General features: G+C 44.3%; 1 protein-coding gene across 1 annotated transcript in view; it reads left to right on the top strand.

Moving 5' to 3' along the window:
- Positions 1-9106, top strand: part of bmp5 (bone morphogenetic protein 5) — a 169339-nt gene extending 160233 nt beyond the window's left edge. Inside the window, exons 5-7 of the mRNA XM_052024412.1 lie at positions 5243-5319; positions 6624-6734; positions 8480-9106. Of these exons, the coding sequence (XP_051880372.1) occupies positions 5243-5319; positions 6624-6734; positions 8480-8629 (338 nt within the window). The 3' untranslated portion in view covers positions 8630-9106. The remainder of the gene's footprint in view (positions 1-5242; positions 5320-6623; positions 6735-8479) is intronic.
- Positions 9107-14884: the final 5778 nt, after the last annotated feature.

Raw genomic sequence — 14884 nt, 5'->3', positions numbered from 1 at the left:
GTCCACCCACACTTGGCATTAGGTTTGAATTCTTCTCACCTTACCTATTCAAGTTTTTGTCTAAATGCCTCTTAAATGTAGTAACAGTATCTGATTCATTGGCAGCACATTCCAGATATCAACCATTCTCTGTGTAGAGAACCTTCCCCTCAGATTCCCTTGCAAACTCCTTCCTCTCACCAGTTGGGCCGAAGGGCCTGTTTCCGTGCTGTATAACTCCATGACTCTCACCTTAAATAATGTCAGCGCCACCAGAGAAAAACAACGAGCAGAAAGTAAACCTTTGTTGGAAAGCCTGAAGGGTTTCATTCAGGTTTAGCTCTGAGTGGAGCCATGGACTTTATACCTGATGAAACTGAGTGAGGTCTCACCAATAAAGCCCCAGAGGTTTGTGACTCTTTGGTTGCACCCCTGTCATAAGCAAGGTGATGGTGTGATGAGAAGGCAAGACCCTTGGACCAGATCCTAAGTATCAACTTCCAGCCAGCAAGCCCACTGACCCCTCCGGGTCGTTTGACACATCTTAGGAACTTGTTTGCATTTTTTGGAGAGATATTGTTAGATATTGAATATTGGATCTCAGGTGGCTTTTAATAAAACCTCCGTCTACACTTCCTGCTGCCTCAGGAAAGCAGCCAATGTAATCAAGGACTCCTCCCACCCGGGACATTCTCTCTCCTCCCTCCCATCGGGCAGAAGATACAAAAGCCTGAAAGCACGTACCACCAGGCTCAAGGACAGCTTCTATCTCGCTCCTATCAGACTCTTGAAGGGACTTCTCAGAATCAGAAACAGATTTATTATCACTGACTTATATGGCATGAAATTTGTTGTTTTGCGGCAGCATAAGATTACCATAAATTACAAAAATAAATAAATACTGTATAAAAAGATCCTCTTGATCTCCCAATCCACCTCATCGTGGCCCTTGCACTTTATTTGTTTACCTGTACTACACTTTCTTTGTAGCAGCAACATTATATTCTGCATTTTGTTTTCTTTTTACTACCTCGATGTACTTACGTGTGGCATGATCTGTCTGGATGGCACATTAAGAAAAGTGTTTCACTGTATCTCAGTACTCGTGACAATGACCAATACTAAATGTCATATCATAAGAAATTAGGGGTCCGTTGAATTAAAAAGGATTGGTTCTATGCATAAGGAATGGAGAGTGAAAGGAAGCAAAGGATGATGGAGAATGTTTTACTGACTGAAAGATAAATTTCAGAAGGGTTAATTTTGTGTCTATTATTCTTTCACATTTCTGCAAAAGATTCAAGTGTAGGGAGCTGTATTATAACATCTTCAGGTGGTACAACTCTTGGCAAAGCACGAGGTAATGATGGTCAGGATGGTGTAGACTGGAAGGTGAAATGGGCAGAACCCCCAGATGGTGTTCGGTGGGAAGGAATGGGAAGAGCTAACACTTTGTAAGGCTGCTGTGGAGAACGGGATTCGACAAAGAGCACAATTTTGAAAAGTGCGAATGACTGAGGGACCCAAATAGGGCAAGTTGTGAAGATGGTTAAAGCAGCATTTGTTATTTGGATTGTAAATAGAGGAATAGAATGTAAAAGCAAAGGAAATGTCAGAACCTTGTTAGTAATTGGTTGGTCTCAGTGGAAATATCGAGGGCATTTCTGGAGACCAAACTTCAGGAAAGATGTAAAGGCACTGAAAGGGTAAGAGGAAATTCACCAGAACGCTGCCATGGAAATAACATTTAAGTTATGAGATGTTGGAAAAGCTCGGACTTTTTCTCCTTTGGAGTTAAGAAGTGGGAGCTTTTCAAGATATTGGGAGGCTTTGATTGAATGGGTAGAGAAAAGTAACCTCACAAGAGAATGGACCATAAATGGTCACCACGATTCAGAATCACTGGGGGAAGATGTAACGCATTGGAAGGTTTTCGCTCACAGTTGCCAGGATCTGGAAAGCTCCACCTGAAGTTGAGTCTGTAAATAACTTCGGGAAGAGATCGGGCAGTTCCTCAGGGTACGGAGCCTTCTGAGTATCAGACTCACTGCTGATTTTAAGGGGTGTGACATACATGGAAGGCCAAACAGGCACCTTCTGTACTTTACATTTCTATGATCTATGAACTGTAATCTTTACAGATGAAATGAGACTGAGCACCATTGTACAATGTTTGACAGCAGATTGAAAATCTGTTTGCGTCCTGCCCAATTTGTGACCTTGCAAAATTTGAATTCCATCCCTGCTACTCATAATGAAGAAAAGTGGGAGCTGGTGGGATAGAATGGGCTGAATGGCCTCCTTCTGACCTATCAATTCAATGATTTGATGATGACACCTACAGCAGCCAACCATGAATAAAGGGTGCACGGCGAGTGATATCCAACCAATATCTCAGGCCATGAACCTCAACCAGGCAGATGGCTGATGGTCGGCATGGACTTGATGGGCTGAAAGGCCTGTTTCTGTGCTGTATCTCTCCAGGACTATATTAGGGGTGCGAGGTAAGAAGTTGACCAGGGGAAGATGAGAGGGAGCAAGGGAAGTGCTTGGTCCTTCGCTGCCTCAGGATCCCCTGCTAGAAGACACTCACTGCACCACATCCAGCAGGCAGCTCCCTGTAGATATGGCGGGCAATCTTCATTGCCTTGGTACTGACTGGCTGCTCCTCAGTGGGGAAAGCTGCTGCTGGCATCTGGTACATGTGGGGTCTGCAGCTCACAGTCCTGGCTTTGGAGGGATGGAGGGGATAAGGAAAGGACGGAGGGTTCTTGGGCTATGACCAGTTTCAGACTGGGAATTAAAATCCAGCTTTCTGTTTAAAAGTTGGCCATGCCTTAGCAACAAATTTGCAGTGGGAGATAGGTCTGACGTGGCGACTGGATCTAATTATTCACAAACCTTTCGGAGCAATCTGATTTAGTTCACCTCCCTCCCACATTTTTTTGTTGTTGTAGCCGCAATTCAACTTAAATAATTGTCCTTGAATATATCTCAAGCGGCTTTATGCACCAGGCCTACAACTGTAAAGTAACATTATTAATATTAAGAAAGTTGTGAATCACCTAGCTTCATCCCTAGATAATACTTCCCTTTATTCCATGGTCCACTGCCCTCTCCTCCCAGATTCCTTCTTCTTCAGCCCTTGGCCTCTTCTACCCATCACCTCTCAGCTTATTACATCACCCCCTTTCATCTCCCCCCTCCCCTAGCCACCTTCCCCCTCTCACCCGGACTCACCTCTCACCTGCCAGCCTGTGCTCCTCCCCTTCCCCCCACCTTCTTATCCCGGCTTCTGCCCTCTTCCTTTCCAGTCCTGATGAAGGGTCTCGGCCTGAAACGTCGACTGTTTATTTCCCTCCGTAGATGCTGCCCGACCTGCTGAGTTCCTCCAGCATTTTGTGTGTGATAATACCAATCATGGTGTGGTGTGGCAAGTGGGCAAGTGCACTGTTGGTGCCTTGGTCATTTCTTCAATCATTTAATAGATAGATCCTATAGTCCAGAAAGCAGTTGTATGGTTCTTGTAGTCTAAAGGAGATTGTCCCCAGAGCCAAGGAACGTCAACCTACCAGCCTGAAGTCTATTGTTGAGATGATTTTAGAAAGGACATTAGGAGCTTTTGGAAGGACTATTGGAAATTTGTGGGCTCTTGTGAAATAGATTTGATGCAGCACTTTAGGGAATGTCTTGGGTGAGGAATTACGAAGGACAAGGTGGGCATTTTTCATTGGATCCTGCAGAAAGCCTTTGATAGAGAAATTCATACAAGGTTAGTTCACAACATGGAGTCATGTGATAAGGGAGTTTGAAGGGCTGGGTGAGTGATTAGTTCCCAATCTATAGCTGAAATGTTGCAGTAATGGAAATGATTCATGCTGGGGGTACATTACTGACAGAGATGGGGCTGCATTAGCAACCTGGGATCAATTACTGGGAGTATGGTCAGCAAGTTTGCAGGAAATTTGAATGCACAAAGATTGGTTTGTCCAGGGAGGAATGGACCACAGTGTGGCAAATGATGTTCCATTTAAATAAAAGATGCTTCATGTATGTTGGTGGGAGCAACAAGGAATGCATGCCTTCCCTGTCGGAGTATCAATAAAACCAGGGTTGGAACTAAAAAAAGACTGCAGTTGCTGGAAATTGAAATCTAAACAGATAATGTTGGAAGCACTCAGCAGGTCAGGCAGCATCTGTGGGGAGAGAAACTTAACAGTTCAAGTCCGGGACTGGGAAAGAGAAAGAATGAAAAAGAAGAGAAAGAGTGAGAGAACTCCAAGGTAACATGTATAAACGGCCCTTTCTGTAGAGGTCCTGCAGCCTCCTAGTGGAGTTACAACAACAACCTGTCACAACAACCACCTCGCACTCAACATCAGCAAGACGAAGGAATTGATTGTGGACTTCAGGAAGGGGAAGTCAGGAGAACACACACCAGTCCTCATTGAGGGGTCAGTGTTGGAAAGGGTGAGCAGCTTCAAGTTCCTGGGTGTCAACATCTCAGAGGATCTATCTTGGGCCCAACACATTGATGCAATCATGAAGAAGGCAAGCCAGCGGCTCTACTTCATTAGGAGTTTGAGGAGATTCGGTATTTCACCAAAGACTCTTGCAAATTTTTGGAGATGTACGGTGGAGAGCATTCTGACTGGTTGCATCACCACCTGGTATGGAGGCTCCAACGTGCAGGATCGCAAGAGGGTTGTAGACTCAGCCAGCTCCATCATGGGCACAACCCTCCCTACCATTGGGGACATCTTGAAGAGGCGATGCCTCAAGAAGGTGGCATCCATCACTAAGGACCTTCACCATCCGGGACATACCCTCTTCTCGTTACTACCATCAGGGAGGAGGTACAGGAGCTAGAAGCCCCACACTCAACGTTTCAGGAACAGCTTCTTCCCCTCCGCCATCAGATTTCTGAACAGTCCACGAACCCATGAACATTACCTCATTATTCCATTTTTTTGCACTGTTCATTTATTTTGTAATATTTAGTAATTTTATGTCTTGCATCGCACTGTGACCGCAAAACAACACATTTCACAACATATAAGTCAGTGATAATAAACCTGATTCTGATTCTGATGTTGGGAAACTGGAGGGGCCCGAAGAACTACCAGGGTCAGCATATTTAAATTTGCATTTGTAAGGTTGGAGGCATGAAGTTTCTGCATTGCACTGGATACACAGGCAGGTTGCCGATGCTGCCATTTCATTCGTTTAGACTGCAGGCTGATACCTACCTTTCACTGAACAGATTACAACACCAGTGAGCAGAAGCAAGCCTGCAAGAAGCATGAACTCTACGTCAGTTTCCGAGACCTGGGCTGGCAGGTAACACATCTTTTCTCTTCCATTTCTGTACTGTGTTTGGAGTATTGTTCTAAACTGAGGATATCTTCTGGTCACTCCCTTCCAAGGTTGGAGCAATGAGTACAGTAGACATTACAGACAACACAGAAATCGGTGGACAATGTGGGCATGCTATGTTGGCACTCTTCTGGCACCAACATAGCATGCCCACAGCGACCTTGCACCTTATTGTCTACCTGCAATGCACTTCCTCTGTAGCTGTGACACTTTACTCTGTATTCTGTTATTGTTTTACCCTGTACTACCTCAATGCACTCTGTACTACCTCAATGCACTGTGTAATGAATTGATCTGTATGAACAGTATGCAAGACAAGTTTTTCACTGTACCTCGGCACGGATGACAATAATAAACCAATACCAATACATCCTTCCTGTAATGAGGTGACCAGGACTGCACACGATACTCCACGTGTGGCCTAACCAATGTTTTATATAGTTGCAATGTGACTCCCTGACTGTCACATCAGTGCCCCGACCAATGAAGGCAAGCGTGCCGCACACCTCCTTTACCGTCCTATCTACTTGCGTGGCCACTTTTAGTGAGATGTGGACTTGGAGCCCAAGATCCCTCTGTACATCACTGCCGTTAAGGATCCTGCCACTAACTGTATACATTCCCCTTATATTTGACCTCCCAAAGTGCAACACCTCACACTTGCTCAGATTAAACTCCATCTTCCATTTCTCTGCCCCTATCTGTAACTGATCTGTAACTATATCCTGCTGTATCCTTTGTTAGCCCTCTATACTGTCCACACCTCCACCAATTTTTGTGTCGCCTGCAAACTTTCTAACCCACCCATCTACATTTACACCCAAGTTATTTATATATATGACTAACAACAGAGGCCCCGGCACTGATCCCTGCAGAACACCACTGGTCACAGACCTCCAGCCTGAATAACACCCTTCCACCACTACCCTCTGCCAAGCCAATTCTGAATCCAAACTATCAAGTCACTGTGGATCCCATTAAAAACTTAATCTTCTCGATATACCTTAAGGGGAGGCTGTTTTGAAATCTGTCTCCAAAACAGAAACTAGAAGTACCGTAACCAAAAAGTTAAGAGTGTGCTATCGGTATCATTGCTGATCATTGCAAATTGCTCCAAGATTTACTTCAGATGCTTAATCCTAACTGATTTGGTTGAAAAGAGAGATTGTAATATAGAAAGGAGTTTATGAATTTGGCAGGAAGAAGATGCATTTATTATTGTCATTTTGAAATAACGATAATGGAACTTTCCTGAACTGTGTTCCCAGGACTGGATCATAGCACCAGAAGGATATGCTGCGTTCTACTGTGACGGAGAGTGCTCCTTCCCACTCAATGCTCACATGAATGCTACAAACCATGCGATTGTCCAAACACTGGTAGGTGCCATCCTCTTAATAGCTGGATTCCAAGCTCGGATTTCACAGACCTGCTCATGCCATTTTACGTGATCTATAGACAGGTCGATGAACTTTCGCCTCTTTGCAGACAAGTTCTGCAGAGATCTGTCCTAGGTGGTGGTGTAAAGTTATAGTATTGGATTGGACACCTATTGTGTGCAATGCTGTTTATTCAGCACCCTTGCAGTAAATGGAGTTAAGGCCAGGCCCACTGTATAATGGGCAGCTGGTTAGATATCATCTGCTTTGTGTCACCAGCTGTAGTGAATCTCTAGCCCAGGTATCTTGAGTTTTTGTTTGGTAGTTTATATTTCTTGGAATTGAAAATTAGAATTGAACCAGTCTATAACTTCATGCACACTGACTATCAAGTTATTCTTGAAAGTGATTATATTGTGGGAAAAAACTGAATATCCAGATATTTCGATAAAATTGTGAGTGGGCAGGCACGGTAGTGTAGCACCTAGCGTAACGCCATTACAGCGCCAGTGACCCAGCTTCAATTCTGGCTGCTGTCCGTAAGGAGTTTGTACGTTCTCCCCGTGTCTGCGTGTGTTTCCTCCGGGTGCTCCGGTTTCCTCCCACATTCCAAAGACGTACGGGTTAGGAAGTTGCGGGCACGCTATGTTGGCGCCGGAAGCGCGGCGACACTTGCGGGCTGCCCCCAGAACACTCCACGCAAAAGATGCATTTCACTGTTTGTTTCGATGTACATGTGACTAATAAAGAAATCTTATTATGCAAGGATTAAGTTGTAGTTACAGGGATTCTATGATAGTCTCATTATTTTGATGATTTTAACATTGATAAAAATAAACCTACAATCCTTAACTTCCCCCCATTTCACTTTGATAGCAGGACTGGAATTTCTCCTGTTGATGATTTGACAAAAAAAGGCAGCTTGCAGATATCAAAAAAAATCCTGCATTGTACATAGAATGATCTTCTTACTAAGATTGTGAATAGATGGGATGGCACCTTGAGGCTTCAGCTTCGGGAACACACAGACTACTGCAGTTCTGTGATATTTTGGTTCAAGTGTTAATTCATGACCAACTACAGTGAAAACCAAAATTGAGGCAGCACATGAAATTGGTTGTCTTTGCCACAACCATTCTTGGCAAGCCAGAGAGTGCATTGGTCCCGAAGGAGATGGAAGTTGCCCGTGTCTTAATGACATAGTGTATCAGGGTACATGTTGCGAGGGCCATGCTTGCTCCTCTACTGTTTATCCACCCTGCTGTAAAGGGGTTGCGAATTCTTTCAGTAGTTTTTGGGTCATGGGTCCACCACTAAGTCTTGAAAGCCTACTAAGCAATCTAGCATCCAATTACCTTGGCTTTTCTCAGGGTTTGGCTGCCTTAACAAGGCTGTTTATGGGTGCCACTGTGGCGCAGCTGGCAGAGCCACTGCCTCACCATGCCAGAGACCCCGGTCCAATCCTGACCTTGGGTGGTGCCTATGTCGAGTTTGCATGTTCGCCCCTTATGGAGTTCCTTCAGTGCTGCAGTTTCCTCTCACATCCCAAAAATGTGAGGGTTGGTTGGTTAACTGTCTGCTGCAAATTGCCCCTTAGTATGGGATTACTGGGATTGGGATTAATGATGGATTAGTGTCAGTGGGTGGGTTGGTGGCTGACATGATTTGGTGGGCCTGTTTCCATGCATATCTCTCAAAGTCTCCAAGCATGTACATTGATTTAAGGATTTTCTTTCCTTTTCCAGGTTCACTTGATGTTCCCTGACAACGTCCCCAAACCTTGCTGTGCACCAACCAAACTAAATGCAATCTCTGTGCTGTACTTTGATGACAGTTCAAATGTCATATTAAAGAAATATAGAAACATGGTGGTAAGATCATGCGGTTGCCACTAACATAAATTCAAGTGGAATGAGGATCCAATTAAAAATTCAATCCTTAAATCATCCTTAAGATTTGTTCAACTGACTCCAAATTGGGTTTGAAGGTGCTTAACTGTACAGTATTATGTATATAGTACTCATTGTGCTTATAATTTATTTCTTTCAATTTAACTACTTTACTACAGGAAAATAAAACAGGTGTCCTCAGTCCCTTCTGGTAGTGCACAAGACAACTGTGGTCAACTAAATATTTATTCAGTAGAGCTGAGAACTGGTACAATTTTAGACAAAGCTTTTCATTATGATACAAACATTGCAAAGGTGGTAAATGGTTTATTAACTTATCTGATTTCCTGCTATATATATTTTTATTAAACAGAGGGATTTAAAAATATTTTTACATCATCTCTTTCTTAATCTGTACTACATAAAATATTAGAGGTTAAAAAGTTGTCTAATATTTGCCCTATCCATAATATTCTGTATATCTACAAACTTGCTGGCCATTATTTGAAGTACATTACAATTCCTTTGGAGATTTTAATTTTCAAATGTGTTTCAATTAATTATTTGCATCTATTCAGTCCAGCAGTTCAAAATATTAACATCTCTTTATCAAAATACTACAGCAAAATAAAAGTACCATTACAGGAAACTGGTTGTGCATATTGGGATTTAGGCTGAACGAATCCAACCCTTGACAATTTAATTCCATTAATCTGGCACACTCAGGACTTTGATTTAGTGCCGGACTGGTAGATTTTCCAGACTATTGGACGTCGCTTCAACACACTTTTAATTCACTTTATTTTAGATGTTATGCAGTAGAATAATAAATTTTCGAGCAAACCTGGTAGGTTTAAAGGGAGCACAGGAATTAGGGCCCTGGTGAGTTTAAAGGGAGCTCAGGAAATGGGATCCTGGTGAGTTTAAAGGGAGCTCAGGAAACGGGGCCCTGGTGAGTTTAAAGGGAGCTCAGGAAATGGGGCCTTGGTGAGTTTAAAGGGAGCTCAGGAAATGAGGCTTTGGTGAGTTTAAAGGGAGCTCAGGAAATGGGGCCTTGGTGAGTTTAAAGGGAGCTCAGGAAATGAGGCTTTGGTGAGTTTAAAGGGAGCTCAGGAAACGGGGCCCTGTTGACTTTAATGGATGATAGGCATTAGGACCCTGGTGAGTTTAAAGCGAGTGCAGGAAACTGGGCCCTGGTGAGTTTACAGAAGGACAAAAACACAAGGACACAAGAAGATAGGAGCAGGAGTAGGCCACCTCCTTCAGCCTGTCCCACCACTCAATAAGATCATGGCTGGTCTACACTGGCCTGAGCTCCTTGTTTCCCACAGCCCCCAATTCTGCTCTGCTTTAATGACGTGGGAAACAGAAGCAGGTGAGTTTAAAGGAGAATGTCAGAAAGAGGCCCTGGAGCTTTAAAGGGATCATGGGAACCGGGGTACTGGTTTGTTAAAGGGAGTGTGGGATCCAGTGCCTGGTGAGCCGGATGCTGGACCACCGGAATTTCTGAACAATCAGATAGCGGATTATCGAAGTTTTACTGTACATTGACCCTGGCAAATGACAAAATTTACATTCCATCTTTAAGTCACTTCAGCAAGAAATTAACCTTCAGCAATAATCTGAATAAAAGGTCGAATACAAAGGGGTGGGTGGAATTAATACCCGGAGGGTGAATCTTGGCCACCCCACTCAGGAAGGACCTATTAACCATGGAGGCGACACAGTACAGATTCACCAAAGCTAAAGGGTTCAAGGTCTAGACTGATGCAGTTTTTGTTAAACAGGCGTATAAAGAGATACAAATCAATGACCTAGACTGATGCAGTTTTTGTTAAACAGGCATATAAAGAGATGCAAATCAATGCCGGCAAATAAGAGAGACAATCTAGCAGAATAGGTTTAGAGAAGTGAACAACCATTTCATGTTCTTAATGCTACATCTCTCAGCCTGTCTGGGGCTGTTTGGTGCGACTGAGACTTGCTTCGTTCTGCCGTTGCACATTTCCCCAGGGCCAATTCACTCATGATTCCAAACCTCTCCAGAACTTTCTGAATTATTTGATAACTGCCTGAAACCTGACAGCAAGTCAAAACTGAGGCAATGGTTTTGTTAGCCATTGCCTTTCATTCTCCCTCATGACTAGTACATTGAATACATTGGTTTGGGTGTCACAGTGGCACAGTGAGCAGAGCCACTGCCTTGCAGCTCCAGAGACCCGGGTTCAATCCTGACTTCGGGTGCTGCAGGTTCTCCGGTGCCTGGCTCCGGTTTCCTCCCACATCCCACAGACGTGCGGGTTGGTGGGTTAATTGGCCGCTGCAAATTATCCCTGGTATGTAGGTGAGTGGTAGAATCTTGGGGGAGGGAGGGTGTGGAGTTGATGAGAAAACAGGGAGAATAATATCATATTAGTGTAAATGGGTGGGTCAGAACAGACTCAGTGGGCTGAAGGGCCTGGCTCTGTGCTGTCTCTCTCTGTGACTCAATGACTCCTGAGTCACAGCAACTAATTCTCGAAACAGAATAGTTTGATCCTTTAGACAGAATCTTAAATTTTACACAGAAATGATCCAACAATACAATTATAGTAGGATGTAGACACTTACTTGCTGATGTCCCTCTCTTTTTATTGTAGTGAAAACATTAACGTGTTTACAATAAATGACTAATTAAATGGGCTTATTTGAAAATAAAGGTGTAACATTATGCACTATATAAACTATTTACTATATTAATTAGGAGAATATGGTTTAAAACAGCACAACAGGGGATCTTCCATGTTATGACATGGAAACTTATAAATTGGACAAGGTTTACCTAATTTTGAACCCAATTTCCGTTGTGATGCAGTGCGGACGTGCACTGCAGAAACCAAGCCAGTGCCTTTTTTCTCAAGAGAGTGAAATAGTTTCACTGTTCTTTGCTTTTCCAAACCTTGCACTGCAGGGAGAGGTGATTGCACCCACACCATGTCTTTGAGGAAGTAATCCAGTTGGAATCACCTGCAGAAGAATGAGGGGAGATTTGATAGAGGTTTACAAAATTATGAAGGGTATAGACAGAGTAAATGCGAATAGGCTCTTTCCACCTAGGTTAGGAGAGATAAGTATGAGAGGACATGGCTTTAGGGTGAAAGGGGAAAGGTTTAGGGGGAACTTGTTCACTCAGAGACTGGTGGGAGTGTGGAATGGGCTGCCATCTGACGTGGTAAATGCGGGCTCACTCTTAAGCTTTAAGAATAAATTGGATGGATACATGGACGGGAGAGGCCTGGAGGGTTATGGACTGGGTGCAGGTCAATGGGACTAGCGGAATAAAGTTTTGGCACAGGGTAGAAAGGCCGAATTGCCTGTTTTCTGTGCTGTAGTGTTCTATGGTTCTATGGTTTTATTCTTTCACCATTGCCCTGCCAATTTCTCCACATTAAGCACACATTCACAGAGGCACAGAAAGAGGCTCTTCAGCCCATTGAGTCCGTGCCAACCATCAACCACGCACACCAATCCCATTTTTTATTCTCCCCACTCTACCCAGATCCTACCACTCTCCTAAGCATGAGGGACAATTTACAGCGGCTAATTAACGCACTGAACCGTGCGTCTTTGGGATGTGGGAGGAAGCTGGAGCACCTGGAAGAAACCCTGCACAGTCACAAGGCAAACTCCACACAGACAGCATCAGGGGTCAGGATCGAACCAGGGTCACTGGAGCTGTGAGGCTCAACCAGCTGCATCAATGTGCTGCCCTGCTCCTTTTCGAAGTTATGATTGAATCTGCTCCCACTGCCATTTTAGGCAGTACGTTCCAGTCCATTAGAACTCATTGCAGAAGAACAAGTATTATTCAACCCTCCGTACCTTAGATCTGTATCCTCTGTTAGTGGCAACTGTTCACTTTTACTTTGACTAAATGCCTTCAAATTTTGGCCGTCTCCATTGATTCTCCCTTAGTATTTGCTCTTAGTACAACTCCAGCTTCCCCAGTTCCTTCAGCTGACTGAAGACCCCCATTCTGACTCTGTCCCAGAGAAGATCACCCACTTCCCCACCAAGCCATCGACTCAGAACTTTGTCTGTGACTTTTTGCCACCACTCACTACCTTACCCAGATCACTCTTGGGGAACATATATCCTTCCTGTCTGGCACCTAAACAAGGTCTGTGTGTTCTCAGTGACCCGGGTTCAATTCCCGCCGCTGTCTGTAAGGAGTTTGTACATTTTCTTCGTGTCTGTGTGGGTTTCCTCCGGGTGCTCCGGTTTCCTCCCACATTCCAAAGATGTATGTGTTAGGAAGTTGTGGGTGTACTATGTTGGCGCCAGAAGCGTGGCGACACTTGTGGGCTGCCCCCAGAACACTCTACGCAAAAGATGCATTTCACTGTGTGTTTCGATGTACATGTGACTAATAAAGATCTCATCTTATTGTATTCCTGAAGGTTTACATCCAGTGCAACTAATTTTCAACAAAAAATCCTCAGGTTATTTAGCACTTGAGTATTTTTACAGTTTTTTCAACCTGCTTTTGACATTGTCTTGTGTTGAAAGCAAAGAAGAGATCAAAACATTGTTTTCAATCTCAAATCCTATGTTGTGTTCCAATATTTAAGTCTGGCATAGTCCAAATTAAATTTTTTCATTGCACCTTAACAATTGGTGTCAATGGACTAAAATGCATCCTTCAGAAAAATGCTAAAATAGAGGCATTTAGTGTTGGATTTAACTGGTTCCAAATTACATTTTTCTGACAAGTCACTTTTTCTAAGGTTTAAAATCGAAGCTGCTTGTCCTTCAATGACTTGCTTAACCAGAAATATAAAAACGTTCCTCCAAAGCCAACATTGATTCATCACTATTAAGGTGAATAAAAGACTCATATTTACGCCGGATACACAGAGACTACAGGAAGTCCCCGAATTACGAACGTCCGTACTTACGAACCGACCTTTGTGGTCGGTTGGTAAGCGGGCCCAGCCCCCGATCCTACCACGGCGGCGGTACACCTTTTTTGGCCCAACCCCGGGCCGAGTGAGCATGTGCGGTCGGGGAACCCGAGCCAAGTGCGCATGTGCGGCCGCGATCCCGGGCCAAGTGCGTATGCGCGGATACTGTTCCGAGTTACACACAAAATCGGGTTACAAACAGTCTCAAAAATGGAACTCGTTCGTAACCCGGGGACTTCCTGTACAGACTCTGGAATCTAGATCAACAAACAATCTGCTGGAGGAACTCAGAAGGCCGAGCAGCATCTGTCCTGAGGCAGGGTCTCAACCCAAAACATACAACATAGAACAGTACAACACAGAACAGGCCCTTCGGCCCACAATGTTGTGCTGACATAGCTAATCCCTCCTACCTACAGAATGCCCATATACCTCCATTTTCCTCTCATTCATGTGCCCATCCAAGCCCCTCTTAAAAGCCCCCAATGACTTTGCCTCCACTGCCCTATCAGGCAACACGTTCCAGGCATCCACCACTCTCTTGAGTAAAAAACCTACCCCTCACGTCTGTTCTGAACCTACCCCCTCTCGCCTTAAATGCATGCCCTCTGGTATTGGATCACTCAATAATGGGGAAAAGATATTGCTTGTCCACCCTATCTATGACCCTCATCATTTTATACACTTCCAACAGATCACCCCTCAGCCTCCACTGCTCCAGAGAAAAGAGCCCAAGTTTGTCCAGCCTCCCCTGATAGCACATGCCCTCTAATCCAGGCAGCATCCTAGTAAACCTCCTCTGCACCCTCTCTAAAGCCTCGACATCCTTCCTATAGTGAGGTGACCAGAATTGCACGCAATACTCTAAATGCCGCCGAACCAATGTGCTATGGAGATGCCAACGTCGACAGTTCCTTTCCCTCCCACAGATGTTGCTTGACTTGCTGAGTTCCTCCAGCAGGTTGTCTGTTGCCTACATTTGTGCTTTTTCTTAACCTCATAAACTGCCTTGGGGCCAAAGAGGAACGTTTCAAAGCTCTGTCGTGGCAGTGCGGGAAACACGCCGGCCAATGTGTACACGACAAGACTCCACATAGTGATATGACCAGGTAATCTTTTCTCTTTGGAGCTGGTCGAGCGATAACCATTGGCTGGGACATTGAGGACACTGACCTTCAATAAAACTGTGTGCCATGGGATCTTTGCTTTAATGTCTCATTTCAGAGTGCTGCACTGAAGCTTTAGCCCAGATTTTTTTGGCTCAAACCTCCAACCTTCTGCCTCACAGGCAAGACTTTGATGAGATCTATGCAGAAAG

The sequence above is a fragment of the Pristis pectinata genome, chromosome 10 (assembly GCF_009764475.1).
Source record: "Pristis pectinata isolate sPriPec2 chromosome 10, sPriPec2.1.pri, whole genome shotgun sequence".
In the NCBI taxonomy this organism is placed as follows: Eukaryota; Metazoa; Chordata; class Chondrichthyes; order Rhinopristiformes; family Pristidae; genus Pristis; species Pristis pectinata.
The sequence above is the reverse complement of the archived record's forward strand: the minus strand, read 5'-3'. Positions and strand labels throughout refer to the sequence as shown.